Source organism: Sphaerulina musiva (genome assembly GCF_000320565.1).
Source record: "Sphaerulina musiva SO2202 unplaced genomic scaffold SEPMUscaffold_13, whole genome shotgun sequence".
NCBI lineage: Eukaryota > Fungi > Ascomycota > Dothideomycetes > Mycosphaerellales > Mycosphaerellaceae > Sphaerulina > Sphaerulina musiva.
In genome coordinates, this window is record NW_016017395.1 from 98,973 (window position 1) to 116,648 (window position 17,676).

General features: G+C 51.7%; 7 protein-coding genes across 7 annotated transcripts; 5 read left to right on the plus strand and 2 right to left on the minus strand.

Annotated features, from left to right (window-relative positions):
• Positions 1-603: 603 nt before the first annotated feature.
• On the plus strand, positions 604-1,641 carry SEPMUDRAFT_159516 (NADP-dependent alcohol dehydrogenase; the record flags this gene model as incomplete). The annotated part of the gene is made up of 1 exon (XM_016907853.1): positions 604-1,641. One exon carries the CDS (start codon positions 604-606, stop codon positions 1,639-1,641), a length of 1,038 nt encoding a protein of 345 aa, XP_016756066.1.
• A 629-nt stretch (positions 1,642-2,270) lies between these two features.
• SEPMUDRAFT_152281 (MFS general substrate transporter) lies at positions 2,271-4,297 on the plus strand. Its single transcript, XM_016907348.1, has one exon. It carries the CDS (start codon positions 2,406-2,408, stop codon positions 4,158-4,160), a length of 1,755 nt encoding a protein of 584 aa, XP_016756067.1. The 5' UTR covers positions 2,271-2,405; the 3' UTR covers positions 4,161-4,297.
• Positions 4,298-4,629: 332 nt separating this feature from the next.
• On the minus strand, positions 4,630-6,840 carry SEPMUDRAFT_54605 (carbohydrate-binding module family 18 protein; the record flags this gene model as incomplete). The annotated part of the gene is made up of 2 exons (XM_016909309.1): positions 4,630-4,944; positions 5,008-6,840. The coding sequence occupies 2 exons, from the start codon at positions 6,838-6,840 to the stop codon at positions 4,630-4,632; spliced, it is 2,148 nt and encodes a 715-aa protein (XP_016756068.1).
• A 1,016-nt stretch (positions 6,841-7,856) lies between these two features.
• SEPMUDRAFT_152282 (uncharacterized protein) lies at positions 7,857-10,016 on the minus strand. The gene is made up of 2 exons (XM_016907349.1): positions 9,594-10,016; positions 7,857-9,483 (listed from the first exon to the last, which is right to left on the minus strand). Exon 2 carries the CDS (start codon positions 9,281-9,283, stop codon positions 8,078-8,080), a length of 1,206 nt encoding a protein of 401 aa, XP_016756069.1. The 5' UTR covers positions 9,284-9,483; positions 9,594-10,016; the 3' UTR covers positions 7,857-8,077.
• An 879-nt stretch (positions 10,017-10,895) lies between these two features.
• On the plus strand, positions 10,896-11,798 carry SEPMUDRAFT_121463 (uncharacterized protein; the record flags this gene model as incomplete). The annotated part of the gene is made up of 1 exon (XM_016901688.1): positions 10,896-11,798. The coding sequence occupies one exon, from the start codon at positions 10,896-10,898 to the stop codon at positions 11,796-11,798; it is 903 nt and encodes a 300-aa protein (XP_016756070.1).
• Positions 11,799-12,394: 596 nt separating this feature from the next.
• Positions 12,395-15,009, plus strand: SEPMUDRAFT_152283 (Annexin). The gene is made up of 2 exons (XM_016907350.1): positions 12,395-14,461; positions 14,538-15,009. Exons 1-2 carry the CDS (start codon positions 12,512-12,514, stop codon positions 14,835-14,837), a joined length of 2,250 nt encoding a protein of 749 aa, XP_016756071.1. The 5' UTR covers positions 12,395-12,511; the 3' UTR covers positions 14,838-15,009.
• A 465-nt stretch (positions 15,010-15,474) lies between these two features.
• On the plus strand, positions 15,475-17,523 carry SEPMUDRAFT_152284 (uncharacterized protein). Its single transcript, XM_016907351.1, has 6 exons — positions 15,475-16,106; positions 16,167-16,199; positions 16,270-16,328; positions 16,385-16,565; positions 16,628-16,860; positions 16,943-17,523. The coding sequence occupies exons 1-6, from the start codon at positions 16,077-16,079 to the stop codon at positions 17,001-17,003; spliced, it is 597 nt and encodes a 198-aa protein (XP_016756072.1). The 5' UTR covers positions 15,475-16,076; the 3' UTR covers positions 17,004-17,523.
• The last annotated feature ends 153 nt before the right edge of the window (positions 17,524-17,676 follow it).

The window sequence follows — 17,676 nt, forward strand, 5'->3', positions numbered from 1 at the left end:
CGAGACTGCTGGACTAGGTAGATAAAGTAAGCAGAGTGGTGGTGGTGTAGATCGAATATCACAGAGAATGAGTATAAGAGAGAGAAATCGGGTATAACAACCTGGAAGAGAGGAAGAAGATGCTTTTCGCCATGACGAAATGTGCCAAATAAACTCGAGCCGCCTGGCCGCAATTATGCCCACGTGTGACTAGAGTGAGGTAGAGGAGGTAGACATCGGTCCGATGGCATCTGAGATTTCACGATGCTTCATCTCAGATTCCCCCATCTGTTTTTCTGTTTTTCTTTTTTCGTTGATGGAGTTCGGCTGAAAGGAGGCGTGCTGAAGTGAAAGCTTGTTAATAGTGCCAAGGCGGGGTCTCATCTTCAATCCCAGCCCAGCGCCCGATATCTCCAATGGAATCATTCACGCCCCTATCAATCCCTCGTGAACCAACATGGCCGGCCGACAGGGCAATAATAGGAGAGACGGTATACCCTTTTCTTTAGTACTCCACATCATGATGCTATTATTCCCGTATATCTGTCAACGCATCCGTGGCAGCCCGTGTCTCAAAATCTGATCTTCCAAAGAACACATTGTGACTCTCGGTCCTGCACAGCCATGGATCCCACCGAACACAAACTGACCACATTCTGCTTCGACCCCTCCACCCAGACCTTCACGGAGAAGAGTGTCATCAAGAGCCTGGGCCACAATGACATTCTCGTCAAAACGACGCATTCCGGAATCTGCTTCACCGACGTGCACGCCAAAGACAAGCAATGCGGCTTAGGTCACGAAGGCATCGGCCTCGTCGCCAAGACGGGTTCCGCAGTCCGGCATCTGCAACCCGGCGATCGAGTCGGGTGGGGATGGCTACATAGTTCGTGCGGCCACTGTTCAACCTGTGTCACTGGATATCGACAATATTGCAGCGCAGCTCGAGGATTTGCTTTTTCGGATCTGGATCAGGGCGCATTCAGCGATTACAGAATTCTCGATGCGGCGTTTGCATATCCCATTCCACGAGGCATCGCGTCTGTGGACGCTGCGCCGTTGATGTGTGCTGGAGCTTCGGTATATGAGGCTCTCGATGCAGCAGGCACCACGTCGAATGATCGTGTGGGTGTAGTCGGGATTGGAGGACTGGGCCATTGTGCGATTCTATTCGCATCGGCTATGGGATGCGGCGTGACTGCGCTATCGAGTAACAGCGACAAGATGGCAGATGCTTTTGAGCTGGGGGCAGATGAATTTCGCGAACTACAAGACATTGGCTTGTCTCAAAGGGTGGAGAATGAACCTGAAGATGATCCTGCACCTGCGAATATTAATGTCCTTCTCATCACATCCAATGTGGTGCCCGACTTGCGGACTCTGCTGCCGCTGCTTGCGAGGAGAGCGACGATTGTGCTCATGACTATTCAGCCGGACTCGATTGAGATTCCGTACATGGACTTTGTCTTGCCCGGACATCGACTGATTGCATCGACGGAAGCATCGCGGGAGAATCATATCAAAATGCTCGAGTTTGTGGACAGAAGGCTGATTGAACCATGGACGGAAGTGTTTGATATGACGCCAGAGGGAATTTCCGAGGCCTTTGAGAAGCTTGAAAGTGGTCGTATGCGGTATCGTGGAGTCTTGGTGAGGCCATGAGCGAATGGGACAAGTCAGGAGCCTATTGTATTATCTGTATTAACAAAAGATTCTTCTCTCGAAATGTCACCTTGTCCCTTGGTCGATGAATTTCAATAAAAATTTAAATATAATTCTCCTCCTACTCCTCCTCCTCCTCCCTCCTCCTCCCACGAGCACAAGCACAGACCTCTTTCACATGCCAAGATCTCGTTGGGTCGTCGTAGCGATGTTTAACCGCTCCACACTTTCTTTGCACCGGTTGCCGGCAACATCGAACCCTTGTTATGAACCATTAATTATCAACTATACATCACACTAAAATGACAGGCGTCCTAAGTCTTCCAACTTCTCTATGTCTTACGGTTAGAATAGAACAAGTTTAGAAGAGTTCTTTCACTCTCGGGGACGCTTCGAGAATAGGGCACATGTGATAGGCAAACATGTTTATCTGCAGTGACACGTGGAAAAGCCAATCTATGATGAGCTCATGGCGCGCTAAATTAGTCGAGTCTACCTTACTTCTCCCACTTTTCCAACAGGTCGCGTCGGGTGTAACTGTGAGAGGAAGTTGGTTCGAGTGACGACAAGAAAAAAAAAACAACCCGATTCCTGACCCTGACCCTGACCCTGACCTGACCCTGACCCTGAAGAGAGCGTACGGGGAATTTTTGTGACACTCTTCTTCTTCTTCTTCTTCTTCTTCTTCTTCTTCTTCTTCTTCTTCTTCTCCTCCTCCTGCTGCTGTGGTCGAGTGTATACCTGCGTGGGGCGGGGTGGGAGCCATGGCGGCTACGGCACATCGTCAAGACTCCAGTGTGCCGTTGCTGGCCAAAGAGCGGAGTCTCGAGCAGAGCAGAAGAGAGTCTCGGGAGGGAGAGAGCAGCAGCAGCAGCAGCAGCAGCAGCGGGCTGACGAGAGAACGAACGTCGTCGTCGCAGGACATACAAAATCGACCCGTCGCCGAACTGCCCGGCTACGACTCCGATGGCATCCCGTTGAGTCCCATGGAGATGAAGTACCGCATGGTAGATGCCGAAATCGACAGCCATGGAATGGGCACCTATCAGTGGTTCGTCTGGTGGTTATGTGGACTGGGCTACTTACTGGATCTACTCTGGGCGCAAGCCTTCGGTCTGGTCCTCGGTCCTCTCCAGCAAGAGCTTGGCTTTTCCGAGGGCGAGTCCGGAAACATATCCATCGCCTTCTCCGTGGGTCTGACGGCGGGAGCGTTGGTGTGGGGAATACTAGGAGATATCATCGGGAGACGTTGGGTGTTTAATCTCACGTGCTTCATCTCTGGTGCATTCGGTATTGCCCTGGGAACTGTGCATACCTATGGACAATTTCTGGCGATTGTGGTGTTTATGGGCTTTGGAATCGGCGGCAATATTCCCGTCGATACGACCATTTGTCTGGAATTTTTGCCGTCGAATCGTCGCTTTCTGCTCTCGCTCTTGTCCATATTTCAGCCCATTGGCGTCGTGGGCACCTGTGCCATAGCCTATGCGTTTGTGCCGTCGTACTCGTGCAGACCCAACTTCAGCGAAGAAAATGCTCTACCGTCGTGCAATCGGGTGCCTGCAGGGACAGAAGAATGCTGTAGCTCCGCACAGAATATGGGCTGGAGATATGTCATTTACACCCTGAGCGCCATCAACGTGGTTGTATTTCTGCTCCGATTCGTCGTCTTTACCATTCATGAATCGCCCAAATTCTTGCTCAGTCACGGTAGAGACGAGGAAGCCATTAGCGTACTGGAAGCCATTGCAAAGTCCAACCGCACAGACTGCAAACTCCGACTACGAGACTTGGAGCGCGCCGACATGGACAGTGATGGAGCATCAGGACTGACAGGCCGAGTGGAATTCACCGACAAGCGCTACTGGAAGAGTAAAATGCGCACCAAAATTTCCAAATACAAGCAACTCTTCCACGGGCCACAAATGACCCGCATCACCATCCTCGTCTGGCTAACCTACATTTTCGACTTTTTCGGTTTCACCCTCGCAGGGTACTATCTCCCCAAAATCATCGCCATCAAAAACGCCCAAATCGCTCTCTCTCTGCGCCAGACCTATCGCAACTACATTGCCATTTACAGCCCCGGAATCCTCGGAGTCACCATCGGAGCCATACTCGTTCGCGTTCCCAAATTCGGTCGCAAATGGACCATGACGCTCTCCTCGGGGTTCATGGGATGTTCCATTCTGGCCTTCAGCAGCGTAAATTCCCAAGCCTCCAACATTGGTCTGAACGCTCTCGAGCATTTTTTCCAAAGCATGTTTAATGCTGTCTTGTACGGCTGGACTCCTGAAGTGTTTCCGGCGGAAATTCGAGGCACGGCGGTGGGACTTGCGACGACGTGGGGAAGACTGTTTTCGATTTTGGCGCCGTTGATTGCGGAGAAGATGCAGGATGGAGAGGAAGGGTTGAAGAATCCGGATACGATTCGGAGGTTTTTGTATTTGGCCGGAGGGATTACTTTGGGGTGTGTGGTTACGACGGCGGCTTTGCCGAATAGGATTAGGAGGAGGTGAATTTTATGTATGGATTCATGAATTGAAGGGAGATGTTCTCGGGGTGCATGCGTGACTCTCGTTTTCCGCTCAAAAAGAGAACTGCATTCTCCTCCTCTCCTCACTGAGAACTCCATAAGCCCTAATCAATCAATCAATCGATCGATCAATCAATCAATAGTTCAGTACGCTCTAATCTTGACCAGAAAAAGATCTCGCGCCACCCACGATCGATGATAATCAGAATTCTTTTCAATCGACGATAACCACAGATCGGTAAGGTAAGAAAATATATCAAAAACCTCGACGACTCTTGATATTCGCTATAAAATTACAGCACCTACTTCAGATACAGGTACTTTTTCCAAGGACCCCCTTGGACTCCCAAATCAAAGAAAAAAAAAGAAAGAAACAGGTAAAGAACCCCCCCCCACCCCCAACATCATCACTACAATACAATACAATACATCTACAATCCCCAAGACAAAACCTACAACCACCTCCCCACCAAACCCACCAAACCCGCAACCCCCCAAACTCTCACCTTACTCCTCCTCTCCTTTCCAAACAACCTCTTTCCCGCCTCTCCCTTTTTCCTCTGTCCTCCCTCTCCCTCATCCTCATCCTCTCCCGCCTCCGTCCCAGTCCTCACCATCACCATCTGCCCCACAGCAGGAACCCCATTCACAACCACATACACCACATATGGACCCGGCGGAGCCAGATTTGGAGTTGGAGGCATTCGGACTCGTAAAGTTTTTTGCTGCTGCAGATTTTGAGTTTTTTCATGTGTAGGGTGGTCCAGCTCTTTATTTGTAGTTTTTTCATGCGAAGATGATGATGAGACGTCTGTGAAATCTAAAAATACCATTCGTTGGTTCATGTGTAAGGAATGTGTGATGAAGCCGTTGTGATGGAGGGAGATTTGGATTTTTGGTGCGGGAGGTTTGGTGTTGTTTTCGTTTTCGTTTTCGTTCTCATCTTCTTCTGCAGCTGATACTGATGCTGCTGCTGCTGCAGTAGTAGAAGGAGGGAGTTGAAAAGAAATCTGAAATTCCGAGTGATTGGAATATAATTCCAAAGTTGAAAGCAGGACATTTCCCGGTCTCGAAGAATCAGAAGAATCAGAACCAGAAAAATACGAAGGAAAATATCTCTCCGTCCGAAATTCCGTCTGGAAAAAATTGCCCTTATCACTCTTACTACGATCATCATCCACAACAGGCATTTCATTCGGATTACTCCCCGCAACAAGTACACTCCCATCCAGCAACAACATGGCAATCGAATGATATAATCTCGGAATCGTACTCTTCGCCCCAGTCGTCCAACGCGATCCAAACGGGGCAGAAGGTTCATAAATGAGAACTTGCAGCAGAGGATCATCGGCGAGGCCGAAACCTTGGGATCCGACGTGTGCGCCGTTGAGGAAGAGGATGGTGCCGTCGGGGAGGAGAATGTTGTCGAGCATGGTGCGGCCTTGGGGAAGGCTGTCGAGTTCCCATGTGGGGGTTTTGTTGTTGTTGTTGTTGTTGTTGTTGTTGTTGTTGTTGTTGTTGGAGTCTTTGGAAGAAGAGGAGGAGGAAGAGAGAGGAGTGATGCGGCCGCAAGAGGCGTCTGTGGGCGAAGTGAGATCTTGATAGGCGCCTCCGCCGCAGATGAGAATTTCCGCAGACCAGTTGTTGGAAGAGGAGAGGGGGAGGAGGACAGAAGTTCCCGTGTTAGGATAAGTGCGATATTCACCTGGTAAATCGGGGAGAGATTGAATGGTGGTGTTAGAGGAGAAGTTGAAAATCTCAGAGGATTTAGAGACGAAGATAAATAAATTGCCATCGGGAAGGAGGTGGATGAAGGGGTACATGTAGTAAGGTTGTGATTTGACGAGAATTTCCATGGGGATGGAGTGACCTTGAGTGATACCATTCTGGTCGAGAATTTCATATGTTGGGTTGTTGTTCGCATGCTGCGCCGGATCGAGACCGTTCAAACTCCCCGAGGCGACGAAGATGGTTCCATCGGGTAGAGTCTGAACACTGGGATACCATCGAGCGGTATCGAGTTGATGTCCTGGTTCCACCCAATTCGCGCCGTTCGAGGAGTTGTCCGATGCGGAGCGTGTCAAATAACGTATCCCTCGCCATCCATCCATAACCGTCGGGTCCAACCAACTCAAATTTCCATTCCCGCCCACAGCTAACAACGTACCATTCGCCAAGAAGGCGCCTCCTGCGCAAAAAGCATTGGTTTTATACGAAAGAGGCACAACCTCATTCGTAGCAGGATCATACTCGGAACTATACGCAAAATATCCATCCGCGAGTTTGAGACGAGTATAATTCTCCACCTTGTCCAGAAATACCACACGCCCATTCGGCATCAGCGCTGCATGCATTGCCGGTACACCAGAGTCTCCCACGATCTTGAACGAGCCCGGGTGGGGATTGGGAGGTGCAGGAGATGGTTCGGGGACGGGAATGGTGGGAGATTGACTGCAAGGTCCAGATTGACAACCTTCACCGCAGTGAGAAGTTGAGTTGCCGCAGAAGCCATACATGGAGCAGCAGCTGCCGAGATGCCAGTTGCCGCAAATTGCATTATTGTGGTTCGCTCCGCATGATCCGTCCGTTGTGACGGGGCCGGTCGATTGTGGGGCAGATGAGGTTGGAGATGGTGCTCCTAGAGTGGGCTCGTTGTCGAGCATTTGGAGTGGTGCGGCATCTGGGTGAGTTGTAGCAATGCATCTGTGAAATCGTTAGTATAGATAACCAAGAAAAGGGGGAAGATTAGATGGGTGACTCAACGTGTTATTCTCCAAACACACTTGTCCCCGCAGACATTCAGAGGAAGTGTTCTGAGAATATTCACATTTCGGTTGGACGCGGTGGAAGATGATGTTTCCCCGTGAAGTTGCCGTGGTGAGCAACACCAAATAGAATATCTTGTTCATATCGAATAGGGTAGGTCCTGTCCAGTGATCAATCACCCAAGATATCCAAAAATGGGAGAATAAGTAGTAGTCCGAGTGAGTAGAGATTCAAATCAAGATCGTCTTGAAATACCACCGAAGAAGATAAACTGCTTGTCACATCAGTTTGTCGTCCATCGTTCACATGCTTTTAAACAAACAAGTGATTCACCAAAACGTACCTTCTTATACAGTAAAACAACCATAAACAACACCTTCCTTCCATCGTGTATCCGACAACGAAGTGAGATATCTTCACGAGAACCTGCATGCACCTGCCATCTCTCTTGTGAAAGTAGGCGCAATCAGCTGAGGAAAACTTGAGTGTCATACTCTGTCAATAAATACCAATTCATCGCGATCGATCGAGCATCTTATTGCCCTATACCTACTACTGACTCATCGATTGACCTGGTGGTTTACTGACTGACTAACCAGACACCCAATCGATTATTCAACACCTGCGTATCGTCCAGAGCAGAAGGAGAGCGCAAGGAGAGTAAGTAATAGCTAATATCTTTCTCCTCACCTACCTCATCTCAGTTGGGAATTCAATTTGCGGTAAAAATGGGGAGGGGGATTCAACTCACTCGTTCTCATCTCACCTTGCTTCACCTCGGCTGGTTGTAGTTAAGATGGGACTTACCTATTTGTTTACTTGTATGAATGTTTGTTCACTTGCGTGAGTGCTTGGCAAGATTCACGATATACATCACGGCCATCAATCGACTGGAGAAAAAACGGGTGGTGTCGTATACTGTAATGTTACAGAGAAAAGAAGAAGGGCGCTGTGGCTGAGTACGTAGATGGGAAGGTAGGTAGTTCTCGCTGGGATATGCCATGAAGGATCTTTCCAGCCCGCCATTCCCCCCTTTTTATTTTCCATCGTCGTCTTCGTCGTCGTCGTCGTCGTCATACGCGGCCATCGACATGTACCTACGGAGCAAGGGCAAGGTATAAACTTGAAGTCTCCTCACTCCTGTCTAGGCCTTTTATTCGCGCCTCCAGTCTGCATTCCGTAGCCCTGCTGCTGCTGTTGTTGGAATCCACCCTGTTGCTGCTGTTGGAAACCTTGTCCGCCTTGGAATCCTCCTCGAAAGCCACCGTAACCTCCGCCTCGAGCGTTGAAGTTGCCTCGCATTCCTCCACCGCCACCCATCATACCAGCACCGCCGAAACCACCTCGGAAGCCCATGCCCATGGCCATCATGGGATTGGCCATCATGCCTCCCATCATGGGGTTGGCAGCTCCGTAGGCGTTGCCAAAGCCGGCAGCACCGCCACCAGCGCCATTCATGCCGAAGGCTTGAGGGTTCTGTTGTTGTTGATAGCCTCCGCCACGGGATTGGAATCCACCACCACCACCTCTCGATTGGAAGCCACCCCGAGGCTGGAAACCTCCGCCTCGAGCGCCCTGGTATCCACCACCTCGCACGGGTGCAGAGTTGTACGCTCCAGCGTCCTTCTTCGTGGCCTGGCCGGAATCGCGTCCTTTGAAAGGATTTCCCAATCTCTGATCTGCATACCAGACTTGGAACTGGTTCTTTCTCTTGCCCTCTAATGCCACTTTGCCATCTTCTTGTTTGACGGGCTCGTCGCGAGCTTCCACCGCTTTCTTGACGGCCGAGCAAGCCTCTCGAGAGGAGAATTCGAGATAGGCTTCTCCACGAGATTTGCCGTTGATTTTGTGTTCACCAAAGGCAATGTCGACGAGTTCGGACTCTACGCCTGCGGTGGCGCAGAAGGAACGGAGGTCTTCTTCGGTGGTCCACCAGTGGAGTTCAGAGAGTTTGAGGGCGAGGGTAGCGTTAGGATCGACTTGTGCGGTTGCTGCGGAGGAGGTGGGCCGGACAGAGGAAGTGGCAGAGTTCGAGGGCGCAGCAGCAGCAGCAGTAGCATTGGTTGTGTTTTGGTGGTCATCGTAGCCGTCGTCCGGGGCTTTGCGCTTTTGACCGGCTGCTGCTGCTGCTGTTTGGTTCGGTGATGCATCTTCTTTTATGGCCGCATTGGCGTCTGGCTGGGCATCGTCGGCGTTGCCATTCTGGTCATAGGAGTCATCGCCAAAGTCTATGCGGTCTTCTGGGTTTTCTTCCTGTTGCTGCTGTTGCTGCTGTTGTTGCTGTTGGTTCTCTTCATCGCCGTAAATGTCGAGATCGAAGGTATCGTCCTCGCCCGACATGATGGGCACAGGGGATGCGCGGTATGGGGAAGCAGACTGCGACGGATGGTTATGGCGGGACACAACAGTGCCGAGAGCAAGGTGTTGTCACTCAGATCAGAGATCAATCGTCAATCGAGAGATGAGCTTTATGATCAGATGATGCACCTGTTTGCAGCGAGTGAGTTATGTACAAGTCCGTCGTCGCGGGCAAAGTAAGTCTGGTTATTGTACAATCAGTCTTGTGGTCTTGGTGATGATCATGATATATGCGCCCTGGCTGCTGGTTTCCCGTTCCCGCGCTCCACCATCGATATGCAGATATACGTACAGTTAAACGCTTTCTTCTTCCCCTCTTCCCCTCTTCTTCTTTTGGTTCTTCGTCTTCTTCTTCTTGTTTTCTCCTCCTCTTCTTCTCCTCCCTTCGTCTCTCTTTTGACTTCTCCTTCAATTTCAATGCTCCAATGGCAAGCTGGAAAGCAGTAATAGTACAATAGTCGCTGTTCCTGTGATTGTCCCGACACAAAGCGTACGCTTGATCACAACGCCAGTCGCAAATGTCTCTCCGATGCAGGTGTCTGATGATACAACAACAGACGTGGAAGATGAAGTGTTTGCGCGGCCTCCTGAATGATGTGAGCGTCGCGTGAGGGCGGATCGAGGGGTGATGGCGACGCGGTATTCTGTCTCTGTCAGCCCATGCGGAAGTCTTCCCTATTGCGTTGGATGGGATGAAACTCACGTTGCTGTCGACTGTTGTTGAACCAAAAGAGAAAAGAAGGACGACTTGACGCGCTGGTGTTTGGAGCTCTCCGGCGGTCCGTCGGTGTTTAGCTGACTATAATGCCGACCGAGCACAGCCGCTGTCCGAAGAGTCGCCTGTTTCCGCGTTCCGAGCGAGTCCCGAGTCTCGGAGGTAGCTAGTGTGGCTTCGTCGAACTACTACCTCCTACTGCATGCCCTCTACCTCCTAGCATCAGCAATAACATTAGCAGCAACAACAAGAACGACACCAACAGATTCAGCATTGCCTACTAAGTGAACAAAGCGGATAACTCAAAGAGCACGTGCACATTATTCTTACCTACCCCTCCGCCTAGCTATGTATCTATCCCTTATCAAAAAGCCCCAACGCTGGCAGGTCACTACAGGACTTTATGGATTCATGTCTCATCTCTATCCATTTTTTTTAATATACCTGCCTGTACAGGAGTGAAGTAAGTCTGTTCCTGAATTTGCTCTCTTCGTCCTCGAGCAGGAACAGCGGGATGCATTACTGTATTCACTACCTACCTTAGGTATGAAGGAACGCAGACCTTAAGGTAAGTTGGGAAATCTCCATAGGTTTTCCATGGTACCTACTTACCTTACCTGCTTACTCGCCTATGTTACCCGACCCTACCAACACAACTGTCCCCATATCTCAAGAGAAAAGAATGGAAGCTTTTCGGGAATCCCCAATATATATAAGTCACCCTTAACCACGATGAAGCAATTCCCACCATCATCTCTCTTGCCATTTTGCACGTTTTCATCACCGGAGCAACATTCATACAGGCAAGGATTAGATCATCGCCGCCATTGTCGTTTCCTCATTATAATCATCATCAACAATATCGTCATTGCCATCACAATGAGGCACCCTTTCACCCGCACCAATAGCAACGGCAGCGCGGCAGAGACCGCAGTGTCCTACACCGACCTTCCCAAAGCCCACCGCCGACACCTGAACTACTACGCGCATTCTGTCTGCGTCGATATGGCTCGCATCTCCACCTATCGAACCCTTCGGGCTGTGGATTTCGAAAAACTCATTGAAGGATTGCTCGACTTATCCTCTCTGACGTGTCTCCTCGCAAAAGGATTGCGCGATCCTCGCAGTACGGTACAGTCCCTCGCCTCGTTAGAGATTGGTGGGGCAGAAAGGAAGAGGCATATTCAACGTGCTCCCCAAACTCGAGCCGAAGTTGAAGCTGAGCCCTGGGTTAAGGGGAGGACTTGGAGCATTAGCGATGAGAATGATGCTCTTACTGTGGTGGCTATCAAGACAGAGGCAGCTGACGCTGATGCTTCTCCGGGAATGGAAGAGGGTCGTAATGCTGCTTCTCTGCGAGGTGAAGACACGAAATTGTGGGTGGATGGGGAGAAGACTAGCAGCGGCGGTCGCGAGTCTGGACAGAATGGCGACAAAGTCGAGCAGTGTCAGTGTCGAAGGGTGTGCCACCTTTTTGAAATCAGGAACCTTCTGCGTGATTGCGTCGATCCCCACACTGGCGATTTGCCCGACGATGTGCAGGCTATGGGGATGGAGCAGCTGGCGGAAGTGGTGGGGCTCTGCACAATGGGCTTGGGGTCGCTGATGGAGGCAGGGCTATCCACAATGCCGAATGAAGATGGTCGTCGATTGAGCTCCTTCTTCAAGCGCTGGTCAAGCAAGGCGACGGGTAAATCGAAGCTCAAGACGGTGCAAGTGGTGCGGGTCGAAGAGGTGGTAGCAGAGGCTGATGACGGAAGCATTCGCAAGTCAGGTCAGTAGGTACAGTACATACCTGGAGTAGGTGCCATGCTCTTCGCTGTCGGCGGCACCCGGACGTCGATGGATGGTTAGGTTAGTATGTACCGTCCACTACCTACCTGACTGGTGGTGATGGTCTTTGAAATTTTATATTCCACGGAGTAACGTAGACTCTAGAGGTACTAGTACATGGGTAGTTATAGAACCGACGGCGCAGTTCTCAGACCGATGTGTTGGCTACCTTCCTCCACACTAGCGCCTTGGCGGTAGTCTTTACAACACGACCTGTACCAGCTACATTGTCGCCTGGCTGATACCTGACTGGTGCCTTGACTTGGCACGGGACACCATCCCATACCACCCATCTATATCTTCAACACCCCCCTTCTGCCCCTCATCATCATCATCGTGTCCTGTCCCGGCACCACTGCAAGCGACATGCTAGAACATGGCGGGCGCCTAGGTGGACCCAGCCACGCCAAATTTGCCTCGTTTCATTGGCCGATAGGGATGCAGCTTGAATTCGAGTTGCAGCGTGCGGCTGAGGAGCAGACGACTTCTACTGCCTCCTTCAAAACACTACATCTACCTCCTACTGCGAGCCCTCTCCGAATCCACTCGGAGCCATGTCTGACTCTGCCGCTGTTTTCTACGCTACCGCCATCCGTCTTCCCATTCCCGAACCTGCTGTGAAGTGACTCGGTGGACTTCTCGCTGCTCCTCCCGCACCCAGCATGTCGACTTTGCACGTCACGGACCGCTCCCGGCGTGGAAGATCATCATCCAGGTCGGGGCGGGACAGATCCAGATCACGAAGCAACGTACGAGCCCCGGAGGCTCCAGAAGTGCCTCGTCAATATGCATACCTGAATCTTCCTCTTCCCACTGCGTCTGCTGTGCCTGCCGCTGCTGCTGCCGCTGCTGTGAACAACATGAATGGATCCACTGCCTACCCGGTGTATGATGTGCGCTCTCCCCACCAGACCACTCCAGCTGCTTCCCGCTACCTGCCCACCACTGCTTCCACCTCTCAATATGCCCCTCCGCTCTCCGCTCCCGCTCCCGCCCCCGCTCCGTATGCGCCACATCAGAGTACACCATATCCAGCGGACGATGCGGGACTCACCATGGCCGGCTTCGCTGATTTCCCCCCCGAACAACGTCCTGGATATGTGCCCTCACAGGGTGCATACATGCCACGCTTTCCTAGAAGAGCAAGTGATGAAGACGACCTAGCCTACGGATCGGAATCTTCCAAAGCATCAGCTCTTCGCGGCAGACAACAGGAACCACTCTCTCGCCATGCTTCCTACACCTCGAGTGCTGCTCAGCGATATACCCCGACTGCTCCCGTAGAGTCCAGACCCCCCGCTCAGCAGTACCAGTACAGTCAGCCTCCCGAGAAGGCAAAGTACAGCGCCAAGCCCAATGTTCTGCCCACACAGCCCACCTACATTGCTACGCCGCCAGACCCACCCAGGCCGAATTTGAGGTACAATCCGACCCCTGCTGTCCGCCCATATGAACAGCTTCCACGGACCTACTCAAATGAGTCCTATAACCGAGATCATGGCGCCCAAGTGGTGGACATCACACCGGGCAGGGCGAAAGTGGACCGCAAGACTTCCAGCACCATCCATCATCGTCTCTCGACCTCTGACCTTCCCACCCAGCCACCGATTGGATTAGCTCCACAAGGACTCGGGTCGCGAATGGAGCGTCTTTCAGTCAGCGGTAATAGACCTGATATGCAATCTCTGGGCTTTGGTGGTGGTGCTGGTGGTGGAGGAGGTCTTCCTCCCCCAAGTCCCATGCTAGAAGCATATCATGGCACATATCAGTCCATCTCACCAATGCCCCTTGCAATGCGACCTGATGATGACTTGGACGTGGAAGACCTCCCGCCATTATCACCGTTGCCTGTGAGAACATCGGGTTCGTCTCGCCTGGATGCCGATCTAGCCAAACGTGATTCGCAAGGCAAGAAACGTGTCATTATGTATGACCCAGAGGAAGATGCGAAGAAGATTGCTTCTGCACTTTCACACCGCACGGGCAAGATTGATGCTGATCTGATCTGCGATGTACTGCCCCATTTGACCCATGACCAAGTCATGGAAGTACGAAAGGAGTATAAGAAGCAAGTCAAAGTGCAAGGCAAAGGTGTGAACATGGGCAAACACATCAATATGAAGCTGACCGGCAACTTCGGCAAAGCCGTATACGTATGTGCAATGGGAAAGTTCGAAAGCGAAGGCTACTGGGCAAACTTCTTTTACCAGACTCACGGAAGCCGACGAGAACTTCTCATTGAGGCTCTCACGGGAAGAAGCAATGCGGATATTCGCATGATCAAGGACGAGTTCAAGGACAAACGCTACTCCGATGACTTGGTCAAGTGCATGGAAAAAGAATTGAAAATGGACAAGTTCCGAACGGCGATTCTGATGGTTCTGGAAGAGAGAAGACAGGAGGAACAAGATGTCTATCCGGTGGAGTATCTGCACCGCGATGTTGACACCTTGTATCGATCGATCGCAGCCGAACGAGGAGGCGAAACTGCCATGCTCGAGATCATTGTACGGAGAAGTGACGCGCATTTACGAGAAGTGCTTCGTGTATACGAGAGAACTTTCGGGGACAATTTTGCCCGCGCGGCGCTGAAGAAGAGCAATAATCTGGTCGTAAGTCTTCTGCTTCTATCATCTGTCTGTGTTCATCTTCCGATCGACCTGTCTCGCTGACTACAACTTACGACAGGGCGAAGTGATTGCACACATCTTAAACGGCGTCATCAACAGACCTGCTCGCGATGCCCTGCTCCTCCAACACGCGATACAAGACATCGTCGAGAAGAATCGTGATGATGAGCTTCGTTATGAGTTGCTGATCTCCAGACTGGTACGGATGCACTGGGATAAGGCACATATGCTGCGGGTTAAGCGCGAGTACTATGACAAGTATCGCCAGACTCTGGAAGACGCGATTGAGGAGGCTACGAGGGGAGATTTCCGGGAGTTCATGTGCGAACTGTGCGATCCAAAGGGCGTGAAGCAGTAGAGGTAGGCCATGGCATGAGAGCGAGGTGCGGCGTGATCACATAGAAACAGCTGGAGCTCCCGTTCAGGTGACCTTGATGTCATGCACCAGCAGCACACCTCCCTATCCGTAAAGCAGCCACTAGTAGCCTTGCACATATTGCCGCATCTGTCAAACACGGCATACCCATCGGGGCAAGTCTCTCGTCGGTTCCTCATCCGGCAGTGGCTAGGTATTGATAGATCGTAGGTACCTAGGTGGTATTGCACCACCGTGTCTTGTCCCACCTTCTTTGGGACTTTTTTTTCTTCTCTAGGTAGGTACACATGTATCAGGGGAAGTCATTTCGTGATTATTGGTGTAGCGACGACACCCGTCCTCCAAACAGGTGGAGGTGGAGGTGGAATCCTCAATGAGACGTGAATGGGGCAGTCCGACGGCGTGGGAGAAGAGAGGAGGAGCCGGTGAATTTAAGCGCTCTATCGTCCTCCACAGATCCAGTAGACCCAGCAGATGACATCGTTCTATCTGAGAGCAACGGATGCTGCATGGATGGTTAGTCGCTGTGGACCAAGCGACCTTGCATTAGTCTTGGTCACTTCACCGCATTGTTCGCACTCAACAGAGACGCACTTCTTCCTTTCTTCAGCCCAGTGCAGTCGCTTTGTCCGCGTCCGTTCGTGACATCAACAACAAAACAACCGAACCGAACCGCCTACCTTATTAGTGATCTCTTTCGCACCATCAGACCAAAGAAGCAGGGTGGCGAGCGGGGATAGGTAGCTACTAGTCGTTCACAGATCTCCGGACCGTGCCATCTCAATCCCGCCAATCTCAACCAAGTGCGAGGGACGACAGGCCGTGCGCGCTGATGCCAACTTCGGTCGCAGTACCGTGATACCACACACTCACCAACACTCGGAATCCTCTCTGCACCGTCGGAGCAACAGTAGTATACGGCCTTCCGCGCGCGTGGACCGTTCGTTGAAGCTTCCGCCGGAACAGACTGTGGCGGCGGCATACATCATCATCACCCATCATCCACCATCATCATCATCATCATCATCATCCACCATCAGTAGCGAGCTGGCTGAACGTGCAAGCACCACAATCTAAACTCACCAACCAACCACCAAACACCTTCTCCGCAATCCCCGCCTCTACCTACCGCCACCGCAGCACGTGAACTGCAGTGCGACGGACAGAAATTCCGCGATAGGAGGAAGAGGGAGTGCTAGCAGTTCAAAGGAAGGGGCAAGCATGGCAGCTCCGGCAACACAGTCTCTCAAGGTGGGCAGCCACAAGATCACAGCAGGTACCTTTGGACAATAGCTGACGCGATACCTACAGTGCGTGGTGACGGGAGATGGTGCAGTCGGCAAGGTATGATGGACCGCAAAGCGCGCGCACGCGCGCGTTCCCAAGAGACTGGCCGGCTGACAAGAACAAACAGACATGTCTCCTGATATCCTACACCACGAATGCCTTTCCCGGCGAGTACATACCCACAGTGTAGGTGATGTCGGGATGCTGATGATTCTGCGTGCATGGCTGACTTTGCGTGTCAGCTTCGACAACTATTCGGCGAGCGTAATGGTGGACAATAAGCCTATAAGTCTGGGCCTCTGGGATACAGCGGGACAGGAAGATTACGACCGACTCCGACCACTCTCGTACCCTCAGACGGATGTGTTCCTGATCTGCTTCTCCATCGTCAGCCCGTCGTCCTTTGACAACGTCAAAGCAAAGGTGAGACTGCGTCTTGTGGCTGGAGCATGGCGGGTAACGAGCTAACAGCAATTGCACCACAGTGGTACCCCGAAATCGAGCACCATGCGCCTGGCGTACCCATCATCCTGGTCGGCACGAAGCTCGACCTGCGAGACGACCCAGAAGTCCGGGAACAGCTTCGACAAAGAAAGATGACGCCCATTCAGTACGAGCAGGCCGTGAACGTTGCAAAGGATATCAAAGCAGTCAAGTACCTAGAGTGCTCTGCTCTCACTCAGAGAAATTTGAAGAGTGTCTTCGATGAGGCAATCAAGTCAGTACCGCCAAAGCCAATCCGCTACGAGCGCTCGATTATGTTTCAATGTCAGATTCTCTAACGCACCTTGCGACAACAGAGCCGTCATCAACCCACGACCGCCACAAAAGGTCAAGAAGTCCAAGTGCACCATCTTATGAGTGCACACATCACACATAGCAGCAGACAGCCTGCGCCCGCGCAAAGCTTTTTGCGGCAGGCGAAACCCAACTCGAGTACCCCATCACGTTTCTTGATATCGCGACCACCTGCAGGTCCGCACATTCGACCTTCCCCCAGTATCTCCTCCTACCACGCTTCACCTCTCTTTCGACGCACGACATCAGCAGGCAGACCGAAAGTTATCAGTCGAGCGATAGAACATGGCAGTTCGCGAGACCCGTTTCAGTTCCGAGACATGCCACGGCGTTTGCAAGGCGTTTTTTCCATTTTCCACCCCTTTCTGTTTTGCACGGGCTTCTTTGAAGTGACTGATTCCATTCCGAGGAGCGCCTCGATCATGGGCAACTGCATGATACCCTCCCTCTTTGCGCTGCACTCGCAGCGCTACATTGCAGGCCATCAGGGTGGTTTACTGGTGCCATTGCGGTTTACTCGTCCGAGGCATTTGAAGTTTCTTGAACTGCCTGGCTGGGAAATGTAGATAGCGAGAATTGCTTTACTTTAATTGCTCTCGTCAAGACCTGATCTCCTCACGTGTCGCCGTTGTGCTGGACCATTTATTGCGATAGATACCATCTGTTCCGTGCCTCAGTCGCATGCTCGGCTCGGAGCACGTTTCCCAATGAGCCAATCGGTTTAATTCCAGACCTC